The following is a 26156-nucleotide window of genomic DNA, read 5'->3' on the forward strand; positions in this document are numbered from 1 at the left end:
GGGGCCGGTTCCAGGTACAGAGTACGAATACTTGAGGGTGGTATCGGCCAGAGTAGCCGATACCAGTATCGGTATCGATACAACTATTGTTTACCACAATAACCACAGAGACGATGAAATCACTTTGTAGCTCTCCAGAAACCAGCGTATTCAAACTTAACCCATTCTGAACGGGAACCCATTTTGGTGTTAGCATCATGTCGTGCTTTAGCTATTGAAAAATAGCAGATCTACAAGCTCATAGCGCGCCACCGAGTGGCGCGCTACGAGCTTGTAGGTCTGCTATTTTTGAAAAAAACGAAGAACGACTGACATTTTTAGAATCTGATCTCAGGTCAGAATGGGTTAATCAGACCAGTGTGTCCAGTGGAAACTTCATATGAATCTGATCTCAGGTCAGTCAGAATGGGTTAATGATACAAACCCCCCCCCCAGTGATGGTTTAATTCAAATGTGTGAGATTACTAAGGAGTAATGACTGTACAATACAAGAACTGGGTGTGCCCTAGTTAGGCAAGTAGACGGACAGTCTTTCCAGTGACCGTCAAGAAATCCTCATCGGCCAAGGCCCGGAGTGCTTCCTCAAACAGATCCTTTGTAATGGCCTGAAAAATAGGACAACAGAACAGTTTTTTACAAATCTGATCTTGATGTCCCTCAATCGGATTCAGAATGTGGTTCTAAAGGGATATTTTACTTTCAAAACCTTATAATAGGCAAAGAAAATAATTACCGCTTCAGACTGTGCTCTGAGGTCATCAAAGAGTTGATGGTATTTCATGGCGGGTGTCTTTCCCTTTGACTGAATAAGTTTCTTCAGGGCCTGGGCGACTTCCTCCTTGCGCTTGCGTGCTGTGGCACTCATTCCTGTGACAAAGATGGACGATTATTATTTAACTGAATGAAAGCTTCTTTAATATACAAGTTATCGCACAACAACTAATTTAACCCATTTCGGGCGGGAACCCCTTTTGGTGTTTTAAGCATTACGTTATACTTTAGCTGTTTTTTCTTTTTTTATCGGTCCCTGGAACAACATATTTTCAGATGGGGTCGGCAGCCAATTACTGGGGTCCTTGACATGAAATATTAAATTTCAACGTCATGCCTAAATAGGTTAAAATTGCAGCATCTGGCAACCCCTTGGGTTGCAAGCCCTGGGTTGCATATTCTCACAACATACCCGTTGTGAGAATGGCGATGTCCACAAACCCGGTCCTCGGGTCAGTAGCCGACTGCTTGAGGGCCTCGCGGTGCAGCCTTTTGGCTTCCTCCACGTCGAGGATTTCTACCTTGTCGGAGAAGCGCACCTTGGCGTGCGCCTCCGCCAGGCGGATCAGGGACTCCAGCTGCCTGGGGTAGGCAGACACCATGCCGCGGCCGCTGCCTATTTTCCTCATGTCCACGTAAGCCTGCCAACAAGATAGTCCAGTTCAGTTCAGTATATCATACGATTTTAGTTGAAAAATGTATTTTGGAAGGTCTTGATATCGAAATTACACATTTTTACACCGATCTATAATCGCATGCAGATCTGCTATTTTCAGCATGCAACCAAGTGTTACATGACTTATACTGGATCTCTTGTCCACTAGTCCCTCACCAACATTTTAGTCTAGTTTTTATTTGTTGAATTTCTTTTCAATATATTTAGTCTTAGCCATCACGGCTTACTTTTCATTTAGTTTTCCTCAGTGAAAAAAGGTAGTCGACGAACACTTTTGTCTTAGTTCTAGTCGACGAAAACACTGGTCCAGTTACGGATGCCTCAACTGCTTGGTTGAGTTCTTGGTTGATGAAACTAATGTGCACTGCACTGTGCTATGTATGTTATGTGAAAATAACAGGTTTTAAACAGCTAGCATTGTGACAAAACTCGTTTGTCTTTTAAAATGGGCGGCGGCGGCTCAGGGGTAGAGTGGCTGGATGGTAAACCCAGGCTCCCCAGAGTTAGTGTCGAAGTGTCCTTGAGCAAGACATTGAACCCCCTAATTGCTCCCGATGTGCTGGTTGGTGCCTTGCATGGTTTCCGCCGCCATCGGTGTATGAATGTTTGTAAAGCGCCTTGGATAAAGGCGCTATATAAAGGCGCTATATAAATGCACCATTTAATGCGTGATTAATTTAGGATACAAATTACAACACCAAACGAGCAGCTATTCTGTATTTAAGTCAGACGTCATTTTGTCCTACGTTACGTCCGTGTCCAAGTGGCACCAGCTCCTGTCCGCTTCTCATTGTAAATAGAATATCTAAACACGTGAATCTTTTTACAATTACGTTATTTTTCCAGAATGGAAGCCAGTGAAGGTTAAAATGGGTCTCAATGCTTCCAACTCGAGTAGAATTATTAATGTTCTGTACAAGTGTCCATGACAAAGAAAATATATGATGTGGAGCCAATAGAGCGCCGAAGTCTGACGTCACTTTCAGTAGAGGGCGCCAGTACACAGGTTCATGTATTTTTTTTGTTGCATTATAATCCCCATAGGGGGATTTTAGATTGCTTCATATAAGAACTATGTTTGAAAAATAAACCGACCACCCCAGCCTTTCTGTCAGGGGAGTGGCTGTGTGTCGTTAATGATGTTCATTCATATTTGATACAGCCAGTTTCTGGAGAAAATGGAATTAATGTGGCCGCAAAAGCCTTCAAACTACATATGAAGGCAATGTCGCTGCTAATATACGTCACGCCCAGCCGGCAACGCATTGCGTTCCTGAGATTCCTCGTTGACATAAGCTCAGCTGGTGGTGACTCAACTCGTTTCTAACGCTTATTTTGTTACTCTTTGGGTATATTTCCACCTTCAGTCGATGCTTCATATCCATATGAGTGAAAAGGCCGGGGTGATTGGTTCATTTTTCAAACGCAGTTCTTATATGAAGAGATCTAAAATCCCCCTTTGGGGATTATAATGCAAATAAAAAATACATGAACCTGGGGACTGACGCCCTCTACCGACAGTGACGTCAGGACTTCGGTGCTCTATAAAGACTATTATCATTATTATTGAAGGAGGTACAGTCCATTTGCTCAGTACAATATTTCGGGGGCATATTTAGAATGTGTGCAGGGTTGAGTATGTTGAATCTAGTTTGCATTTAATGAGGATTTAGTTGACACAATGAAATAAAATGGCGATAGTATTCAGTGTAGGGCAGACGGCCTGTCATGGCCAGATTTGGGAGACCAGTAGCTATGTTGTTGCGAAGAAAGCGGTAAAATTAGACTTTCGTGGTTGTTTTCGTCTTAGATTTAGTCCGACGGAGGGACACAATATAACTATGGGGACACAAAAGCAACACAAAAATAGGACCCGGAAGTATCTCTGGAGGGGGCGCTTACGTCACGGCTGAAATACTGAATAACAAGGATTACCTCAATGAGGGCCTGGCCGGCCTCCTCGTTCAATTTGGGATGTATGCATGTTCGTCCATATGCAATGTAGTCCTTCAACACGGCCATGTCGAGGTGCTCCTCCTCCAGTTGCTCCTCACTCTGGTAGTACAGCGCCACCAAGTGGTGGGCCAGCCTGCGGTCGTATGCCTCGTCTTGGGGGTCCAGCATCAGGAAAATGAGGTCAAATCTGAGTGGAAGCAGTGACAGTTTTACACGTGTGTAAGCAGAAGTACATGGCAATGGTGTTCTGTAGAAAAGTGGTTCTCAAACATTCAGTGGTGGAAAAAGTACTCAATTGTTTTACTTAAGTAAAAGTACCAATACGGCTCTGAGATGTATAGAGGTAAAAGTACTGGGAATTGGGAAATACTCAAGTATAGTACAAATATGTCAAAATTTACACCACTGCAAACATTATCATGTCAAGTACCCCAAAATTCACATTTGGCTGCAGTTCGCCCATCTGAAACGTATGAAGCAATATTCATTCTGTCATCACCTTGACAAGAGCGTGTGAGGCAGCTGGATGTTTTCAATGGTGGTCTTCTTGGGGTTCCACTGAGACTCCACTGGGTTGGCTGCTGCCAAGATAGAAGTGCGAGCGTTCAGCTGGCAAATGATCCCAGCCTGCAGATATCAAAAAGGAACATAGGACGGTGATAGGTATGGATTGGCAAACGTTTGTCGTCGTCCCCAAACCCAGAAACGAGTTAGCATTTTCTATTTGTCTCTGCCCAGGCCACAGGCGTGGCAGAGAGTCAGAGACTTATGTTTTCGCCCCCGTCCGTCCGGCCGCCTGTGCACAGTTAATCTCCGGCAGTTAAGCCGATGGACATGAAACGGTGCACACCTAGTACGCCCTGAAGACCATAGCAGAACCTCTGCCCCAAATGTTTCACATCAGCTTTTCGCATCACTAGGAGGCAGATGTTTTTAAAAATGTTTGCTAAAATCGGTAAACGCTAGGATTGGCTTCCAAAGTGTGCAGGAGTGGTCCATTTGAACAAAACGCCTCAAATCATGAATGTGATTGCCATATAACTTTGCACACACACACACACACACACACACACACACACATCACACTAAAACAAGGAAGTAATGCCATACGGGAAAAAAAAGAAAAGAAAATCACATTTAGTTTTAAGACTTTTTAGAAAATTGTAATTATCTTGCGGAACAAAACATTTAGGTGTCTTGAACTTTTATTTGCCATGAACACTATTTTTTTTTTAGCAACGATCACAAATCAATTGTAAAAATCCTATCCCCAAAAATCCCATCGACTTTGAGAGAAACCTGGACGGTGCCAACGTCCTGCTTCGGACTATTGAATGGACCACGATTATTTGTGGTCCAATTCTCGCTTGATTATTTCTTGCTCACAAGCGGGCTCACACCTTAGCAATGGAGAGGGTCTGCTGCTCCATGACCTCGTGCAGCACGGACCGCGTGCTGTCGCTCATCTTGTCGAACTCGTCGATGCAGCAGATGCCGTTGTCGCTCAGCACCAGGGCGCCGGTCTGCAGGACGGTCTGCTTGGTCTCGGGGTCCTTCATCACGTAGGCCGTGAGGCCCACGGCGCTGGAGCCTTTCCCATTCGTGTACTGGCCGCGCGGCACCAGGTTGAACACGTACTGCAGCAGCTGAGACTTGCTGGTGCCGGGGTCTCCGCAGAGCAGGATGTTCACCTCGGCGCGGAAGTTGCCCCTCCCCGTCTGACTGAAGTCCTTGCGAGTGCCCCCAAACAGCTGCAGCAAGATGCCCTAATTGTGACGACGACAATGTTGAGAGAACGTCCAAACGGGAAGCACGCACATCTCAAAAAAATGTTGACTGGTGCAGGACAAAAATATATATACAGAAAGAAGGTAGGAAGTCCGCACACCGTTCTTAAGCTCCCAGTAGTACATTAGGAAATGGTCAGGAATCAACGTTTCGACCCCTCCGGGTCTTTCCTGACCATTTCCTAATAAACTACTGGGAGCTTGAGAACGCTGTGCGGACTTCCTACCTTCTTTCGGGAATGACAATGTTACCAAATAGTGTAGTGCTCACAACTACTGTATTTTGACTAACACCAATTATTGCTGTTAATAAATACTTCAATCAATCAATATGCACTGGGCAAATGTACATGACATTATTTTAAATAAACTAGAAATGCGAGAAAATGACAGAGGGATAAATCAACTTTTAATGACCGCCCGGCAGGAGTTTATTAGTATTATTGCCATCACCTGGGTGGGTCAGTCGTGTAACTTTCCCGACGTTAAGCCATGTAAATGTTCAACAACACAGCCATGCAAAATAACATTGACGGCTATGAGGTGGCGAAAGCTTGACCTGCATAGCAACTGTTGCTAAACTATTTGGATTGGCATTGGACAAATCGCTGTTTTGGCGATGGGATTTAGCGAAGGGCTAATTCTTGGATGGCTGCTGCCTGCCTTCATACTATACGTACCTTCTTGATGTCTTCGTGTTCATAGATGCTAGGCGCCAGGGCAGAGGCTAGGCGTTCGTACACGTCCGGCTTGGCCGCTAGCTCCTTCAGGGTCTGCACACGGTCCTCCGTGAAGAGCCTCTGCTCGTTGTCGTCGTCGATACCGTGAAGGCGCTTCACGTCCGTCTTGCGGAAGTGGATGGCGTCGATGTGCGTCTTGTACACGGACTTCACGTTGCTCTGCCGGGGGTTCACGCGCATGGGTACGGCCCTGTAGATGCCTACGAGGGACATTAGGGAGGTTCGTCAACACATTTAGACCCGAGGTCGATTCTAAAACAATGTCTCCTAAATCGTGACAGTTTTATGAAAAACCCTATGTTTCTATGTCTGTCGTTATCAAACATTGGACCCCCAATATTATATGCCATCTGAAAATATGTTGTTCCAGGGACCCCCCAGAAGCAAATATTTGAGTTAAAAACGTTGGCTCTGAAAGAATAATATATTCAAAGCGTTGCACTACATTTTCACGATTTTTCAATGAATAAAGTATAACATAGTGCTTAAAACACCAAAAGGGGTTCCCGCCCCAAAATGGGTTAAGGGTGAAAGGTACACCAACACAAGAACCAAACTTCAGTGAGTGACATTTAGAACAGAGCTGCATTCATCGGAAAATAAAACTATATCTTTTTACGAGCTTACCGGTGATGTTGATACGGTCCCCTGGCTGTACTTTGTCAACTAGGTCATTGTGGGCGTAGATGATGGTGGTGTGAGGGGTCTGACCAGCAGGCATGTCGTCAGGAGACTCTTGGATCTTTACCTGTTTTAACAGAATAGTCTAACTTGATTTATACTTGTATACATACTGCAGTATCCAGGACAAAAAAACAATAGTCAATCTAAAGACTCAAAGCACCACATGCTACGCCCGTTGTGAGCTTGTAGATCTGCCATTTCAGGCGTGAGACAAAGTCACACAACAGATTCAAGATAAGGCATAATTCAGTACATATGAGAAGGTATGGCAATATATATATATACATACAAGTACATGTATTGTCGTCCCCCCCCTGAAGCAACCTCAAAGCCCCCCCCCCCCCCACCCGCCCAACCTCACGTCCCACGTAAAAATAAAAACTCACCATCTGCTTGTCCGAGAAGGCCGAGCGGTTGTGAACGAGGGCCAGGCTGTGGGTGTTGTTGCAGTGGCGGCACACGGCGGGCTCGGCGATGCGGCCGCGGTCCACCTCCACGCGGACGCTGTAGGCGCACACCTGGCACTGGAAGAAGGCCTCCTGCATCTCGGGGATGAGCTGCGAGGTGCGCGTCACCATGCCGCTGATGGTGATCAGCTGGTCGATGTCTGGGTGGGGGGGGGGGGGGAAGGAAAGGTACTATCTTTACCCAGTGTAACTGGACTAAGCTCAAGAACTTGTTTACAGCCAGGCCCTGCTCATAGAACATTTCATGTTAGGGGTTCAATGCCTTGTCCAAGGGCACTTCAGCTGTGGTAATTTTAACGTGCCGGTCCGGGGATACGAACTAGCGACCTTCCGATATCAAGACCGCTACGCAAACCGTTCGGCCACCGCTGCCCCAGGGGGGGGGGGGGGGGGGGGGGGGGGGGAGACAGCAGAGCAGAGGCTTGAAGTCAAACCACAATGCACTAAATCTGGGTTTGATATTTGTTTGATATTTGTCCAAGTTGTCCAAATGATGTGGGTGTTGAGGGCTAGTATCTGTAAAGATAAGTGTTGCTTTTGGCAGCAAATTTCGATTTTAGTAAAGCAAATTTTGATTTTAGTTTTTAGTCACAGTCTCTCGAATAGTTCATTTAGTCACCTGGAATGTTTTAGTGTTGGTCTAGACTAGTACTAAAATGTATTTTGGCAGGCCTTGATGGCGTCGAAATGGCGGATTTTACACTTGCTGAAAATAGCTGATCTACAAGCTCACAATGCGTCGCGCTGCGACACATTGCGAGCTTGTAGATCGGCTATTATCAGCATGCAACCAAGTGTAAAATTACTTTTACTTATACTTATATGTCTTGTCCACTAGTCAGTAGTCCCTCCCTAACATTTTAGTCTAGTTTTTATTTCTTGACGCAATTGTCAATATATTTAGTCTTAGTTTTAGTCATCTTGGCTTAGTTTTCATTTAGTTTTCATTTAGTTTTCGAGGGGCTAGTATATCTGTACAGATTATGGTATGCCAATGAGAAGAATGCTGCTCACCCTCAGGGTTAAGGCTCCTCATGTTTCTGGTCTTCAAAGCGTTGTACGGGCGTACTTGGATCTGATGCTCCAGGATGGAGTCTGGGAAACGGTCGAAGAAAAGCTCGTTGACGGCCATGTCAAAGGTCGGGATCACCTCCTGTTGAAGACAAATATTTCAATGAAAAAGGACCCACTGGGCCGTGGCTCAGTGGTCCAGGCACCTTGGCTGGCAATCCAGTCTGGCAGTGTGCCGCGGGTTCGACTCCCGATCCCGACAGCCTTTACTGCAATGTCATTCCCCCAACCCATCTCTCTCCCCATTTTCTGTCAGCCTACTGTCTGTCCCTCCATAAAATATATAAAATAAAGGCGAAAGCCACAAAAAAAAAACATTAAAAAAAAGGACCCTCTAGCCATGTATTCATTTTGTGGTCTTACATAATAAGATTGGACACCAATGCTCGATTTACTCTTTTGGCGACCATGTGTCACTAGACAAAAAGAAAAGAAAAAAGAAGTTCAACAGAAGTGACAACGGACGTGTCAACAACTATACTTTTACGCTACACCTTTTCCCACCAAAGCATAAATCAAGAACAACACCACAGTTAAACAGTACGAAACCCAATAGGGACAGCTATACTAAAAATGCATGCACTCCCAGTAAGTTAAAGGACTTTATATAATAGCGCCCACCACCCAGAGCCATCGAATAGAAGTTACGATATTGAGGGACGGAAACCGAGCGCTGTTCATGCAGCCCTGAACTGAGACAAGCTGGAGTTGGAAATGCATTGTTTTCAACGAGGGCGGTGCAAATAAGAGCTATTTTAAGCATGTGTGCAACATGACAACTGTTTTAAAGTATTGTACAGTAACAACTAAAGTCTCTTTAATGTTTATGTTGTACTATTACTACAAAACAATCTAAAATAAAGGGATTTAAGATTATTGAAACTGGGCTGTTGCCTGAGTCCAATGCATTTCTGCCTACTTCCGGTCCAGGACTTGTCTCAGTTGGTTGTCCCCCATTCTAAATAGAAGTCTATGTAGGAGAACCGCCATTGGACTGGCCCCATGAAGTGAACGCAGTTTGCGTAACTCTGTCTATTATATATCTAAGGCTCTGGTAGACATGAACCTATGAAACTAGATATATTCTGTGGAGAACATTACCTGTGGGTAGCAGATGAGCTGCCTGTACAGTTCCTCATCAAAGGACCGAACATGTCCGCTATTGACATTTAGGACAGGCTCTCCGACAACACTGATCTACAAGGCAAAAAAAGCAAATTATGTTACAGAAAGGCCATTATATTGATGCTCATTTACACAGTGGCTCTCAAATATTTAGGTCAGGGATGGGAAAACTGGCGGCCCGGGGGCAACATGCGGCCCCCACATTCACTTAATGCGGCCCATATATTATTTATTTCATCCGTTACAATTCCAAACATGGTCATGTTTGTTCTTTAATTACTTCGGTCTATAGATTAGTAGTTTAATGAGTAGTATTAAAATGTTAGTCTGTTTTATGTCCAATGTATTTTGTTCATAAAGTCAACATAACTATAACTAAATGCATTTGAAATTATATAAAAAAAAGGTTACTTTTCAGGATTCCAATGAAGAAATAGCCAAAAAGTTATTCAGGATTTAAATTCAAATAGTAAAAATAGCTGATCTACAAGGTCAAAACACATCGCAGTGCGACGCGTTTTGAGCTTGTAGATCGGCTATTTTTACGCTCTACAGTACGCTCCTCTGGAGTGAGTGTGGAAATATAGTGGCCCTCTCCATCGTCATAGCCCATTAGCCCCAAATTGATATGCATTTGGGTTGCACTCCAACCCCCTGCACCCATCTGTAAAGCTTGTGTGCCAGGGAGTTACGGGAACCTCCAAAAAGAGATGCGCTAAAAAAAATTCAACACGATTCAAAACGTTTCACGATTCATGATTTTTTCTTCTTTTTTATAATACATCTACTATTTTTGAAAAGTGATTTTGACGCTATATTCACTTATATGGGGTCCCTAGAAACCCAATTTGAGAACCATTGCATTTACACGTTAACACACATTTATGTACACATGATGAGAGATGATAAGTATCTGACCTCTTCCAGCTTCTGCATGTACAGCGGCTCATTCAGGTCCAGACCGGCGTTCTCGTCCTCATTGGAATTGGTATCGATGAATCTCTGCAGGAACCTCTGTGGGCAAGCCGGAAAACACAAACATTACATTGACTTGGAGATATTTTGTGCATGAGTTTGTTTTATGATCTTTATTTTATTTTTTTCCCCTCGTAAAGATTTTGTAACCCATTTTTTTCACAGGGTGTCGATTTTCTAATGTAATCCTGGGCTCTTACACTCAATCCGTCAACCTGGGGAGAGCAACGGACTGACCTCATGCTTCATTCGGTGCATGAGGAGTCCAAGCTGCTTCTTTACAGTGGGGGAGTTTCCCTGGTTGGACGTAGCGTGTGGAAGGAACACGTTATTCCAACCAGTTCCTTTCCCCTCCATCAGGCTGGCCCGGCTGGCCCAGGGGGAGGCAGTTTTTATGATCTTTATTTGAGTTTTCTCTTTTTCCTTTTCACTGTAACGCTGTTCGTAAATGTGCTCAATAAAGTTGTAGTGGATGAAATGATCAGGATAAGACACATTTAGGCCAGACATCGAAATAAAAAAAGATCTTCTAAATCCTGAAATACCTATGTTTCTGTATCAGTGGTGCTCAATATTTCATGTCAAGGACCCCAAAAATTATATGTAATTGGCCACCGACCCCCATCTGAAAATGTTATTCCAGGAACCCCTCAGAAGCAAAGATTTTAAAAACGTTCGCTCTGAAATAATAATTTAAAAAAAAAATATATATATATATATATATATATATATATATATATATTATATATAAGATTCAAGATTCAAGATTGCTTTATTTGTCATTCTTTCCAACTGCAGCAGCAGAAAAACAAAATTGCGATGTGCTGAGTGCACGGGCCGCAGCAACATGGGTCGTGCCGCCACAAACTTCTCTTTACATCAGAGAAATATATAGATTTGTATATACAGTATAGATTAAAAAAAAATAGCAGACGTACAAGCGGCACCGAGTGCCGTGCTACGAGCTTGTAGATCTGCTATTTTTCAATAGCTAAAGTATAACAATAATGCTTAAAACACCAAAAGGGGGTTCCTGCCCAGAACGGATCTACATGGCTGTATGGATCATCATGGTTGTCTCATACCTGAAACTTCTCCTTGCAGGTTCCCACGTTGACATCAGTGCCCCAGATGACCAGCCTCTGGCCAGCATTCTGTTCAGCGGCCAGTGTGCCATCCGTGCTTGGCTGGGAGAGACACATGAATGAAACACAACATTAGAGCAACTATATGGTTTGTTTCTCGGTTTGTCATCATGATTACATTGTGCCATGTCCCATACATTGCTCCTGCTTTGACGTATAGCAACTGTCTGCTTGCTTTTTAGTCAACTAGCAATTTCCGTTGCTTAGTCTTTATTTATTAGTCCTTATTGGTCGCGTTCCTATTCTCCCTTTAAGCTTCTTCGGTAGTGGGTACTGTATTTATGAGCATTGTATGTCTGTCCTGTTTTTTTGTTGTGTATTTTTTGTTACTGGCAGAGTTGTCACTTATTTTGCCTATTGTCCTGGCCAGTTCACACTTGTAAAAGAGACTTCAGTCTCAATGTGGTTTTTACTGGTTAAATAAAAAAAATAAAAAAGTGTGTAAATGGTTTTTTAACCACTTTCAACCTGGCATCCAATATTTTCGGCACGTCATTATAGGGTTTCAGAATAAAACGGTGCACATCCTCCCATCTTGGTGCTGAGCCAAACTGTTAAACTTAACAGATATCATGAACCAAAATAAGCAAGGGCTCTCAACTCACTTTGTAATGCCTCCGGGTACATTTATTCACAATCAGAGCAGGCAGGATATACAACGTTTCGACCCGTATTGGTCTTTCTCAAGTATGGGGGGGACATTTTTCAAACATTTCAAATAATGTCAAAATTTGGGGGGAAAAATGTTGTGAGCTTACAATTCATTGCATGACAAAGCTTAGATATGGCTTATGTACACACACACACAAACACACACAATGCATGAGGTGAAACAACTACCACTCTGACTAGTGACTAATATAATCTTTTGTTTACCTGCTCAGAGTGCAGATCCACTTGATGTGCCTTCCGGACTGAGCCCAAGTCAGGGCGCTGTCTGGCCGGGGTGCCCCGCACGCCACTGCGTGGGGTCCCCTCCACTCTGGAGCTTGGTGTCCCATACATCAGAGGAGAGCTCATGTCAAGGTCACTGGGAGGGACTGAAAGATAAGCAAGCCATCATTCAAACCTTAAGTGAACTGAAGATTGTTGTCCATCTCAGGCAAAATTGTATATATATATATATCGTTGAATTCTCAGTTAAGTTGTATTTATGTGAAATAATTCCTGGGGGGGGTCTACCTGAGGGACGTGGGCTTGACAACAGAGAATTGTCCTGGACCACTGCAGGGCTGTTCATGTCAGTGGGTGGAGAGGTAGGCATCATCGGTAGCAGATCCCCAGTGGAGGAGTCCAAGCCTCTGCGTCGTTGGGAGGGAGGAGAGATGGGTCCCTCACTTCCAGCTAGAAATAGGTAAATACCATCACATTGTGGCTGTACATGCATAGTAGAGACGACGTCCAGATACTGTATCGGCATCGGAAAAGTATAGGCATCTGCCCTTTTTGGTCATATCGGTATCGGCGAATCCGACACAGGGGTAAGTTGTGTTAGTTAGTTTGACACTATGGCAGGTAAATAAAAATGTTGGGGCAGGTGGAGTTTGCTTTCAAGCATGCATGCTTGAAACTGCAAGTGCACATTTGAGGGAGGAGTCTGCTATAAACACAACACAAGATGTATAGCTAGATAGCTATAGACAACAAGTGATCACAACACTGGTATCGGTATCGGCTAACACAGAAACTGTGGTATCCGGAACATCCCTAATACATAGGTTCTTTATTTAGTAGTGCGTCCCCCCAGTGATTACACTGGCCTGGGGTGCAACCCAAAGAAAGAGAAAAGGACAAGAAACTCAGTCACACTGCCAGGCAGTCAGAACAGGAGGGAGTATAAACTATAAACAAACACATACACAACTCATAAAACACAAAAGAGAACCCTAGGAGTCCTTTACAGTGAAAATGTGGGTTTTTTTTAGCCTGCTTTTAAAGTCCCTAGGGTGGTAGATTTGATGCATCATTTTGCACACTGTGACAGACAGACACACACACACACACACACACACACACACACCAAGTAGTTCAGCACTGAAGGCATAGCGGTTCACCAGAGCACAGCACAAGTCCCTTTACCAGTAAAGTAAGAACATATTTGTTCAACTTACGGGTTGATGGGTTATCGGGCCTGTCACGTTTACGGCCCGGTGTTGAAGTTGGGGAAGACATTGTACTAGTCAGAAGTTCTGGAAATAAAATGGATCATCCAAATAAAATAAATTAGCAATAGCATACAGTCACCGTAGTCACGGTCAAGCCTAGCCCCTCTCGGGACCCTACATAAAGCTTTTCTGAAATTTTGATGTCGTCAAAATGTCAGAAACTTCAGTAGCATTTGGGTTCTGCTTGGAGGGCTAGGTCAAGCCAAGAACTAGAATGACATGCGGTTGCGGCCAGCAAACAATAGTCGTAATGGCAGACAGTAGTCTACTTTTCACTGGTAGAAATCCGTAGAGAAAATATATATATCATATATGTAATAGAACATGCATACAGTAATGTGCGCTTCGTATGTGCGACATGCAGTTTGTGCGATGTACAAATGGATTAAAATAAACAACTTTAACAACCTGTATTTCACCTACTGTTGTGTGTACGTCCGACTGCTGTAGATCTGGCGCGAAATAGTGAGTGACGTAATTTTCGCGGGGAACTTCGGACCAATTGCAAGCCTATGCGTTCTGTGCGCATACCCCACTGGCAGAGGGTGTAAACACTCCGTTTCCATTTCGGGACATCGGATACAATCATACAAAAGTACTTTAGGGGCTTATTAAATGTGAAGACTTTTGTGTATTTAATTAAAAAAAACACAACAATATTATTCTGTATATCAGTTTGAAGATACCATTCAGTTAGGTTTGTGCTGTTATGTTTGTCTTACCCACACACCTAACATGGTTTCGTCCAAAACTTCCTTCTCAGGGGCGCTGGCCCCCTTGTAGTAATAGTCGTTGGCCACTGCATGGCGCAAGTGAGGCGGCATCAAAAACATGACGCTGGAAAAGTACAGCGCGCCTCTTAATTTTATTGGGGATATCATATAAAAGAGTTTACGAGAAGTCAAGGTCACTATATAGTCAGTCGTCACTTACGATAACATTATCCACTTTTAAATGAATGGAACACGCTATATTGTTAAACATACGCGTATGAAAGAAAGTGTTTTTTATTTTATTTGTCTATATCTAAATTTTTGTATGTCTCTAAATGTTTTGATGAATTGAACAATGTGGACCCTGTTGTAAACAAGTGTAATGCTTAATTGGGTCGTCCACTCACAGTTGACAGTCTTTGTATTGAGTTTGTGCTTAAAATGTACTGTAAATTCTACAAACTGTTAATAAATATTTCAATCAATCAATCAATCTGACCATTTTCTGACCCTTTTGCTCATACATTCATAATAATGAATCATAATAATGAATCAGTAACTTCCTTTTAAGATCCACGGAAATCAAGCTACATTTGCCTTATTTACTTGTGGCCAGTGTTGAAGTGCTACTTTTAGATGTATGTGTTGGGGGGGGGGCGCCTTGCGTGCACGTGCACAGCATGCACAGACAGACCTTAGAGTTTATTAAATATAATAATTAATATATCCTCTCTAAGGCACAGACACACACTATAAAACATGCAGAATTGCAGATGTGTGTAGCCTATTTATTTAGAAACGAGAAAAAAGTAAATGAGAAGTAAAAAAACAAATGTTCTTGCCCCCAAAATAATTGTAGGTGAGAGAACACTACACCCCTGTGGCTAAATTAATAGCATCAGACAGGCAGAGAGCTGAGCTTGTAATTATATCATTTTTAAATAGGACTGATTCGGGTTGATCGGATTGAGAGAGAGGGTGTGAAATGCCAATGGATATCAATTCAACGACGTTTCGACAGTGATAGTATCTGTTGTTGCGCCATTTAGGCCTACTATAAAATGGTCTATACTAGGCTATTCCAGTCCAGGACGAGCATTTATTTTAGTAGTGAGTGGCTGCTAGTGCTGGCAAATCTGAGCTCAATTGATTCCAACATTCTATTCCTGTATAAACAACATTCAGATCATCAGTCGTGTGTAGACTCGAGGGTGGCAGCATGAAAACAAACGCACACGCAGTCACACAGACACGCACGCGCGCATGCACACACACGCCCTTCTCTCATCAAATAGGAGTAAAGTAACGTGACGTCAGAGAGGGGCGGATTGTTGTCTTGACGTCATCGCGGGAGAGATACAAAACACACTCCGCGAAATGCACACACTTCAGAGAAGTCTTTACACTTTATGACAGGACCTTTATACCCACAAGACAATATCCGACAACAAGACAACCTTCTGGGGAGGTTTCTGAACTAAACCCGACGTGTCTAAAGTAGCAAGAGGAACGCAACTGGACTAGTGCAGTTTTACTGGGGCGTTTTAACTTTATTTTTTTAAAGTCAGCTGATTAAATAATAACAGTTCCCCTTTTCTGTGTGTGTGTTGGGGGTGCAACACCATCAAACAACTTAATAACTTCAATCCGATCCCACGTGGGGAAGGACACTACCCGCGTTCATGTGTGACTTATACAGTCTGGACTCACGATGCAACATGAGTTGGGCAATGGAGCCTGCTAACTTCTACGAGAACAACAAACTGAGTGCTCTCCAGGGGGTCTGCACTGGCAAGCCGGGGAGAAGCGACCACCATGGAGGCGGAGGAGAGGACACTACTAGCATGGTGGAGCTGAGCACGGCGGCTCCGGCCATGTACGACGACGAGAGTGCAATAGACTTCAGCCAGTACATCGAGACTATGACGGCTGTGCCCAACTTGGAACTGTGCAACGACGATCTTTTCCTGGAACTGTTCAATACTGTGAAGCAAGAGAAGGCCGACTTCTACAACATGCCCAACTCGACGTCCAGCGGCGGCGGCGGCGGCATGCAGCTGTCAAACAACTCGTCGCAATACGTCGCACTGGGCGAGAGCAAAGCCGACCAGGGTGCATTTGACAGCGGGGTCTTCAGCGCGCCGATCAAGCAGGAGTCGGACTGGAGTGACAGCGACGCCTCGTCCTCCCTGCCCTCCCAGATCAAGACCTGCGCGCAGACCTCGGTCAGCCTGCCCATGGGGCAGCCAACACCCCCGACCACCCCGGAGCCCCTCTCCGCCGGCAGCTCCGCCAGCTCCTCCCCTCGGAAGATGGGGAAGGAGAAGGGGAAGAAGTCCGTTGACAGGTATAGCCACGAGTACCGCCAGAGACGAGAGAGGAATAACATTGCCGTGCGGAAAAGCCGGGATAAGGCGAAGCAACGCAACACGGACATGAACGATAAAATGATTGAACTGGGTGCAGAGAACGACAGGCTGCACAAAACCATTGAGCAGCTAACTCGAGAGCTCTCTGGTTTGAGAGATTTCTTTAAGCAGCTACCAAACCCTTCCTTTGTGGGGTCCACAAATAACAGTCTGTGACAAACCAATGTCGCATATATGAACTGAGTTTTTGGAAGACATACCTCAACACAGACATTTCGTTTACCATCTGTAACAGATGTACTTTTAAGCTTACCATAATGGCACTGGAAATATTTGTTGTTGCTGCCATACTCTTGTCCTTTTTTTGTGGGAAATGTCCTTTTCTATATTAAATTATTTTACCACTTCATTTACATGTTGTTATACCTTTATATGGTACATGTTTTATAATTCCAGACTTTGTATAAGAGCCAGAGCATGATATTTTCTATAGTTTGTATAAAACCTTTGAAATATTTTGTCAATTGAATCTGTAATAAAATTGCTGAAAAGATATATATATGATGGGTCTGGTTTCTGACATCCCCTGGACCACGGGGGAAAGCTCCATATACACATGCACACATTTAGTATGTTGGAATGTTGAGTGACTTGTTGTGAGATTGTGGTTTATCCCCATTTGTCTTTGTATACTCAAAGGAATATAGAAAACCAACTCAAAAATACATCTTTTACTGAGACACAGTACAACACAATACATTTGGATAAAAAAAAAGGTAGATTCCCCCAAGCACAGTTGATCATATAGCCTTAGAAACCTGAGTGAGCAGGAACATTCTGGAACCACGTGCGTTTGGGTTTGACAGGCAATGCTCCTCCGGTCTACCCTTGGACTGTCAAACTCCTGGTACACAGGATCACATATCATAAACAAACAAGACCTTGTGTCCTTCCAGTCCATTCACTTTAGCTGACGGAGGCCTTCACGAGGGGTCGATCTGGCTCTGACCTGACCAAGGCCTAGTACACAGATCCTTGTAGCCAGCTGAAGGCCTGCGAGGATTGATTTCATTAGCTCTTCACTGTGACAGCCTCTCAGAGGCGGATTTCTTCCAGGCCGATCCACAAGGCAGGTTTCCTGGTGACGACACGGACGTACGCGCTGAGGGGGCCCACCTCCTTCCCCAGCACATTCTCCATCTCGTAACCTGGGAACTGCAACAGATGCTCCGTCAAAAAACATGCTTGGCTGTCCTGCTGCCGCTGTGTTGCGACTACACCTAACTTAACATTTTATTTACCACCTACTTCACACACTGACAGTATAATTATTTGACTTGGGAGAATGGTAGAAACGGACCGTGATTGATTGATCCAACCATTTTTTACTGTGTATTTGCATGTTATCAGGCCAAGTTACATAGGAATCAGATAACATTGATTGTACAGCATACAGCATACAAGCCCCACAACATTAGTTATCAATGCAGGTGCTGGGTGATAATGTCAGGTGTTCTTGCGGTAAAGATTCCTTCAGGAGCACTAATGATCTGCATGAGTCAGAGAGGGAGTCAGTCATGCACAGTCCATGCCTGATAAGCTCACGTTATGATATGAACAGATGTCAGAGTACAAATTGGAAGAGGATCAAATGCACTGTGCAGTTCAATAAGAGGCATAACACAACAAGCTAAAGAAACCCACCTCATTGTTGCGTTGTTGGCCGGTAGAGTCTAGGACTGACATGATTGTGTTTTGTTGCAGCTGTGGAAAATAAGGGGTAAGTCATTACAATCGCTGTGGTCAATTCTGACGTTTTTTTGTCAGCTAGATAAATTGTAAACGACACTGCTAGCAGAACTCGAGCAGATGTGCAGATGTGTTGATGATGGTATCATTTGGTTAGCAATATAAGCATCATCTGACCGCCCAGCAAAATACTGTAGGTGGCACTTATTTCTATACTTATATATGTAACATAACAATAATATACAGTAAGTATGTGAAACAATGCTATTTAATTGCATGATTATTCAGGCAATCGTGACATGCAAGTTTTCCAAAACCGCTGTAATACTGTAAAGCTCAAACATTTAATTATCTGTCCTTTACCACTAAACATATTTAACCACATAAACCCTATACACTTCATTGACTGGGCTCCTCCAGGGGTCTATATACACTTTGTCCCAATCGATTGATTGAATACTTTATTTACAGTTTGCAAATAGTACGTCACCTTAAAATAGCCAATCTGCAAGCATAGTGCACTTGTAGACTTGCCATTTTTTTGTTGTTTGCATATTATTACAGAATGTTCACCTATATTATGGCATGCCCAGTAGAGGAACGCTAAGGGTTCATGTGGTTAAGAAAGCTGTTAATATTCACAGCGTATGAAATGTTTTAAATGGGGGGGGGGGGGGGGGGTCTTCTCACCTTAACCTTCACAGTGCAATTACTCAGTGAAGTCCTCAGGAACACCTCAAGCCGCATGTTCACCGTCGGCTCTTTCAACGCAGAGTTACAAGAAGCACAGTGGAACTCTTGACTGAGGTTAAGAGGAAGGACAGACATGAGTTGGTACAGGTTTTCGTCATTGAAATTCATGTTAAATGAGCTTTTTTTTACCGTAAATCAAGTCTCGAGAACTCACGGGCTTTCCGCTGACATCTCCAAGCAGTCACTTCTGCACAGGTTGCAGACTGGCCACGAGTAAGCAGTGTTCTCATCCACACCAACTATCACCCCTGCACAGTGCACACACCAAGCAAAACGGGAGATATATACATATACATTTGTTATTTTACAGCATCCATATAAGGGGGGGGGGGGGATCTGTACATTCATTGTCTGCATGGATTTACATACAATTTGCAGATTATTAAAATGCATTTCAGGTCATTTAAAAATGTAAGGAGTAAGGAGAAATGAAAATGTAAGATTCGTGTGTGTGTGCGTGTGTGTGCGTGTGTGTGTGCGCGCGCGTGTGCGTGCGTGCGAGTGAGAGAGATAAGAGAGGAAATCATCCCTTGCATTTTTATGAGATTTAAGTGATAAATAAACCAGAAATGTACTCCCTTCTCAAACACCATCTCTCTTGACAACCAGAGAAGGCAAGGCCAACAAACAAATGTTAGACCTTAAACGAAAGGTTACAGAATCTCTGTACTGACAGAATAACCTCTTGTAATTTCGGTTCTAAGCCTTTTTCTCCCCCCCCCAATGGCCAGATGCCAGAACATACAACTTGCTTACGAGCGCAAAAAGATAATTTGCGCTCTTGTTATATTTTTCCGCCACCTGATAAAACATGTTTAGTCAGTGGGGCTGCCAGAACTATTGAGTTCATAGGGTGGGATCTTTGCCCTCCCTCCGTGACATGAAACCAACAGATGCAGATCATCATCAGATTCATCTAGCCCCCCCCACACACACACACACACACACACACACACACACACACACACACACACACACACACACACACACACACACACACACACACACACACACACACACATTATACCGAGATTTAATCCATTTAGACCTGAGGATGATTATACAAAATGTCTTTTTGTATAATCAGTTTTCTGAAAAACCCTATGTTTCTATTAGTGGTTTTCAAACTACTTCATCATGTCAATATGTTGTTCCAGGGACCTCGCCAGAAGCAAAGATTTGAGTTAAAAATGTTTTTTCAAAAATAGCAGACCTACAAGCTCGTAGTGCCGCACTATGAGCTTGTAGATCTGCTATGTTTCAATAGCTAAAGTATTACATAATGCTTAAAACACCTCATAACCTGAAAAAGACGTGGGACTGTTATCTTAGATATCATGACCACAATGATCAATACAGATACATACTTTGTACATAGAATTTCAAAAATGGTCAATCTTCAAATGCACAATGTGTCACGAACTTGTGCTTGTAGATCTGCCATTTTCACAGTTCTCTTATTATGACAATAAGAACGCCTAGGGTTCATGTGGTTAAACCATTAAAAGGCATTTCACATAGCATTTCCTGCAAAAAAATGTTTGTCACAGAGTAACAAATAACTACCTAAAAATAGCTTTAATTTGGTCAAATTGGAGAGAGAAAATCTGAAAGGGTTAGGGGTAAAAAATGCAATATGCAAATAAAACACAGTTCATGGGGGCTGTAATAGCGTGCAGCGTTGATAGTCATGACAATGATACAAGTTTGAGAAATTCCCATTCTAGCTGTTAAGTCTTACACTTTTTTCACCAGAACAGTGTGACCCGAATATGAAATCTTAAACATAAGAAGGAGCAGACGTGTTAATGTCACCGAGAAACGGACAAATCCACCGCATTTTCATGTCTTTGCATTTTGTAAGTCTGAGTCTTGAAAATGGCCAAACAATGACAAGCTTGTGCACACTGTGAATGTAGAGCGATGCTTTAAAACCACATGAAGGCCTCTCTGACAAATACAAGAGGGCATAACCGTAAACTCCAAGAAACCACAAGTGGCTTTTCTTTCTCACAGAAGAATAACACATTAACTAGCATGCATGATTTATACTTGGGTTTGCATGCCATGTCGTGCACCGAAACATGGCAGATCTGGTGTGCGAGATCTACTAGCTTAGCTTGTAGATCTGGTGTGCGACACCAGCACGTAACCAAGTATAAATTAGGCTTCGTGCTCTGGAGGGTGTCCAGGGGAACGCGCCAGTTTACCAACTCGCCGCGATTTAGTGCATTTTAGTTTTACTTCACCTTAATTTAAATTGCATTGAATTGAGAGAGAGAGAGAGGAGAGTTGTTTAAAGTTAACACTAGAGAAAGTAGGAATGCTAAAAGTTTAAACACCCGAAAGTACCGAAACAATGTAATTCATTAGTAAACAATTCCTGAAATGGTAGGCCTTACTTATCATTGGTATTCACATACTCAACTTTTTATCATCATCCAGCTGACCATTTAATTTCACAAAATAATTTGATCACCTTGGAAATTAACTATAACATCTGTGAGTTTGACACACTACACTGACAAAGACAGCATGTTAGCATAACGATGAAGACATCAATGGAAGAACGTTCAGCCGTGGCGACTTGGTAAATTGGCGAGTTCTCCGGTAATCCCTCTGGAGGAAATAGCCCAAGATGACGGGAGTACAAAACAACAAAACAACAAAACAACAAGACACAGGATTCAATGGAAGGGGCAGATAGATACTGACCTGTGAGTGTGCAGAGGGAGTTGGGTGCGGTTTCAGGACACAGGGGATCAAGCCTCACTGGTCGGGGCAGTTTCTGCGACCGGGGCACGGTGGCCAGGGACCGTGATGATGCAGGAGACTCTGGTCCGGCTGTGCACTCCAGACGGCCCTCGTTATCGAGAGGGTGCAGCAGCTGCACCACGGTCTGCTCCGAGCATAGGATAGCGCCTACAGTTTAGAGATGAAATTGTGATCATTATTGTATTTCTCGAAGCTTGTTGTTCAACGGTGCACTGCCTGGGCCAAATATGTCTATCAATTAATTCTAAATGTTTCAAGCAGATGACGGATATACTTATCTTTCATTAATTCGTTTCATTTTATTCAACCCATTCTGGACGGGAACCCCTTTTGGTGTTTTAAGCATTATGTTCTACTTTAGCTATTGTGAAATTGCAGCTCTACAAGCTCATAGCTACGAGCTTGTAGGTCTGCCATTTTTGGAAAAACCTGTGAAAATGTGGTGCAAATCTTTGAATATATATTCTTTCAGAGTGAACGTTTTTAACTAAATCTTTGCTTCTGGGGGGGGGGGGCTGTTTTTATTTTCATGTACAATTTCACTTTGTGGGAAAAAAAGAAAACCATTTCCTGATTCCTTAAATATGAATAGAAGATGCTAAAAAAGGAGCTGCTTTGGATGGACAAATGTGTCCACGACCACTAACCACTTGCACCTGTGCAAACAGTCAGGCGACTGCAAACATAATGACATAGCTAACGTAATATTTGCAATGTATAGATCCAAGACTGTATAGCTGGAATAAAGCACTCTCATGCAGCACATAATAATACCTCAAAAGGGTTATTTTCAGTTCACGAGTGTAAAATCGGATTGCAATGTGGAACTAATAACGCAATAACATTACGGGTCACACTACCGCATTCTTTGACGGCATCTCTGACTGACAATTCGCAGGCAGTGGTCGAGTTCAGTGCTTTGACGACAGAGGAAGTGAGCACACAGGAAGCGCTCACGTAGACGGCCAGCGTTCGTCTGCATGCGGGCCCCGCTGTCTCTTCTCGCTCGTCCTGAAGACTGGGGTCTGTTAGCACCAGCCAGGTTTCACCTCGGCCTGCATCGCTACTCTACGATGTGTGGAGTCGGCAGGTGTGCGTGTGTGTGTGTGTGAGAGAGAGAGAGAGAGAGAATGACAAGAGAAAGTCAGGCATTGCAGCAGGCAGATACAAAACTAAACAAGTGCACAGTCAGTGACAAAAACAAAAACATTACCGGTATATATGAAATAAAAATAAACGGACTATGAAATGAAATAAACCTTCTGTCCAAGAATAATGGAAAAAAAACAGCTTTTATTTGTTTCTACATATCAGAACAAATATGGTTACTTTACAGTACCGACATGTAGAAATAAAATGGCGTCCCGGAGTGGACTGAGTTAGTGTGTAGCAAAGTCCAGCGCTTTGTTCTGGGCTCTTATCTCACATGTGGTCAAGGTGCAAAGGTTTCACTGATCAATGGCGAACGCCCCGGGGGCCCCTTATAGACTGTTATACACACATAGATATGAATGCTGGCCTCGAGAGTCCGCACCGACTCTTATCAGCTAGTTCAAATTATCTCAAACCGATGAGTCACAAAAAAAGGCTTGGGGAAGAAAAATAAAACATTCTGCATTATTTGAGTTTTTCGTTTTGTTTTAACCACCTGCATTCTCTTGTACACGACAGTAACGGCAAAACTGCAACGGTGGCCTTTGGGCTCGACCTGAAAACAAAGATATTTGTTACAAATGCACTACAATTCACTACACAATACACAATACAATGTTTGTCACACACTGATTTATGGAAATGAATTAGGGAGATACTGTAAAAAAACAAAGGAACACAATATTCAGGCATTTGGGCAACATCTCAAATGGTACAGTAGCTAGGGGTGTGTGTGTGTGTGTGTGTCACCTGCAGTGCATCTCGTAGGGTTCTTTGCATTGGGGGAAGGTAGAGAGGAGACACATGCGGTCCCGCTATGTGTTCCACAGAGCCTTCCTGACCTGACAGTAGGTAGCAGAAGCTAGGAGCTGACCCCGGAGGCCGACTTGCCTATTAAAAAACACACAATACAAACAGACCACGTCAATTTATACGGCAGTGTTGTTTTCGTCGACTGAAACTAAAGACGAAGAATGTTCGTCGACTACCTTTTTCCACTGACAAAAACTAAACGGAAACTACATGAGAACTAAGCTATGATGACTAAAACTAAGACTAATATACTGTCGATTTTGTCAACAAATAAAAACTCAACTAAAATGTTATCAAGGGACTAGTGGACAAGTATAAGTCATTTTACACTTGGTTGAATGCTGAAAATAGCTGATCTACAAGCTCACAACGCGTCGCGCTAGATCAGCTATTTTCAGCAAGTGTAAAATCAGTCATTATGACGGCATCAAGGCCCACCAAAAAACATTTTAGTCGACTAAATCAACTGTAGATTTAGTTGTCAAAAATCTTATGATACTTTAGTCAACTAAAACTAAACACTAAAACATTCCAGGTGACTGAAATGTGACTAAAACTAAATGAAAACGTTTCAAGAGACTAAAATAGAAATTTGCTTCCAAAAACAACACTGTTATACAGTAACATTTGGAGTGTTAAGGTCCCCTGCTGTTTGTGTGTCTTCTGTCTGTGTGAGTTTGTCCTGAGCTAATCTCACAGACCTCCCACCTGTATAGACAAGGCATACAGAGCCACACTATAAACCGTGTGTAAAGAGCTTTTTATTTAACTCAAGAGAGTACAAATTGAGCTCCTTTTGGTTCCATTTGTACACGCTTGGCGTTACAAATGGATAAATAAATATAACGAGAACATGAGTGTGCTCTCTGACCGGTGAGACCACTAATTGAAGAAGAATTTACTGTGCATACGCGAGGATAAGGAATCAAGTGGCCCTCCTAAGGCTCCATTTGTACACTCTTGGGAGTTACAAATGGATATAAATGAACACTGAGGATTCTTCTGTGAATACTTAACCCAATCTGGACGGGAAGGGAACCCCTTTTGGTGTTTTAAGTCATTATGTCATACTTTAGCTATTGAAAAATAGCAGATCTACAAGCTCAAATCATACGATTTAGAAGGCTTATTTTTATTTTTATTTGAGTACTTTTTTTAATTTCGTCTAAATGGGTTAAGGAAATGCAGACCGTATAGGTTGGTTTTCTCTGTATGTAGTCGTTATCAATGTATTTGTCACTGTAATATAGTTATCAAATGATCTGCAAAGCTAGACATATTTCTCCCAAGGCAATGGTTGTGATGATTAATGATTATTAGCTATATTTCAATAATTCCCATACACTACTAGGTGAGTTCGATGTGGTGGTGTCCCCGTGCACTTTCAGGGGTATCGCCGGGGGCCAGAGACTGTCAATTAGGTTGAAGAGCCTGGTGCACCTGAGTAGAGAGAGAGAGAGAGAGAGAGAGAGAGAGAGAGAGAGTGTGTGAGTCAGGTCACAGGTGGGAGGTATTGAACAGGGATTAAAGAATAGAGAATCAGGAATAACAGACAGGTGTTATCACACGCAGTTTCACTTCCATTGAAAGGCAAAATGTGTTTAGACAGAGATCCTTTTACAATTCACAGGCTCAACAGAGAGCATGCTCTGACTGGTAGGGGAGGGTTGGGGGGGGGGGGGGGGGGGGGGGGAGCGGGGGCAATTATTTCGTTCTTAGACTTGGGAACAATTCTACAAATGTCTTCTGAATCCCGACAGTTTTCTGAAATAACCTATGTTTCTATATCAGCGGTTCTCAATATTTCATTTCAAGGACGCCCAAGATTATTATGTAATTGGCCACCGACCCCCATCTGAAAATATGTTGTTCCAGTGACCCCCCCCCCCCCCCAGAAGCAAAGATTTGAGTTAAAAACGTGTGAAAGAATATATATTCAAAGATTTGTGCCACATTTTCATGATAAAAAAAAAATAGCAGATCTACAAGCTCGTAGATCTTTGTAGATCTGCTATTTTTCAATAGCTAAAGTATAACATAATGCTTAGTTAAAACACCAAAAGGGGAACACGCAGGGAACAAAGCTCATATAACCACTGTAAATTACATTTTAAAGTAAAAAGTAGGTTACATTTAACAGATGTTTTTGTTTCAATTGACGTGCAGAAATAAGTCAAAGACATTTTAAACATGTGCTACACCATGACATTTGCCCCTATTCCCACCCTCACCCATAATTCTCAATGAATGATGGATTTGAGACAGAAATT

The 26156-nt window shown here is 43.1% G+C and overlaps 3 protein-coding genes across 4 annotated transcripts in view; 1 reads left to right on the forward strand and 2 right to left on the reverse strand.

Annotated features, from left to right (window-relative positions):
- Positions 1–427: 427 nt before the first annotated feature.
- Positions 428–14021, reverse strand: mcm4 (minichromosome maintenance complex component 4). Of its 2 annotated transcripts, none has more exons than XM_083781657.1 (17): positions 13971–14021; positions 13509–13586; positions 12580–12741; positions 12274–12437; positions 11338–11439; positions 10196–10291; positions 9254–9349; positions 8096–8234; positions 7001–7221; positions 6558–6678; positions 5871–6130; positions 4804–5169; positions 3903–4030; positions 3383–3590; positions 1184–1412; positions 734–867; positions 428–605 (listed from the first exon to the last, which is right to left on the reverse strand). In XM_083781657.1, the coding sequence occupies exons 2-17, from the start codon at positions 13567–13569 to the stop codon at positions 510–512; spliced, it is 2583 nt and encodes an 860-aa protein (XP_083637783.1). In that variant the 5' UTR covers positions 13570–13586; positions 13971–14021; the 3' UTR covers positions 428–509. The 2 variants fall into 2 exon arrangements, with proteins under 2 accessions (XP_083637783.1, XP_083637782.1); XM_083781656.1 differs by having other exon boundaries at positions 13986–14013.
- Positions 14022–15661: 1640 nt separating this feature from the next.
- cebpd (CCAAT enhancer binding protein delta) lies at positions 15662–17199 on the forward strand. The gene has a single exon (XM_083781070.1). It carries the CDS (start codon positions 15958–15960, stop codon positions 16858–16860), a length of 903 nt encoding a protein of 300 aa, XP_083637196.1. The 5' UTR covers positions 15662–15957; the 3' UTR covers positions 16861–17199.
- A 161-nt stretch (positions 17200–17360) lies between these two features.
- Positions 17361–26156, reverse strand: part of spidr (scaffold protein involved in DNA repair) — a 55912-nt gene continuing 47116 nt past the window's right edge. The window contains 9 exon segments of the mRNA XM_083781771.1: positions 17361–17859; positions 18349–18408; positions 19084–19195; positions 19301–19394; positions 21862–22068; positions 22782–22989; positions 23570–23629; positions 23824–23964; positions 25230–25326. Coding sequence (XP_083637897.1) covers positions 17740–17859; positions 18349–18408; positions 19084–19195; positions 19301–19394; positions 21862–22068; positions 22782–22989; positions 23570–23629; positions 23824–23964; positions 25230–25326 — 1099 coding nt within the window. The 3' untranslated portion in view covers positions 17361–17739.

This window comes from Protomyctophum parallelum (assembly GCF_964188405.1).
Source record: "Protomyctophum parallelum genome assembly, chromosome: 14".
Lineage (NCBI taxonomy): Eukaryota > Metazoa > Chordata > Actinopteri > Myctophiformes > Myctophidae > Protomyctophum > Protomyctophum parallelum.

Excerpts from the sequence above, each read along its gene's own strand:
- mcm4 (XM_083781657.1), bottom strand. The coding sequence starts at position 13,569 with ATGTCTTCCCCAACTTCAACACCGGGCCGTAAACGTGACAGGCCCGAT. Across the intron at positions 8,235-9,253 it reads AGCTCATCTGCTACCCACAG|GAGGTGATCCCGACCTTTGA; the intron begins GTAATGTTCTCC and ends TGTCTTCAACAG. Across the intron at positions 6,131-6,557 it reads GGACCGTATCAACATCACCG|GCATCTACAGGGCCGTACCC; the intron begins GTAAGCTCGTAA and ends TGTCCCTCGTAG.
- cebpd (XM_083781070.1), top strand. The coding sequence starts at position 15,958 with ATGTGTGACTTATACAGTCTGGACTCACGATGCAACATGAGTTGGGCA.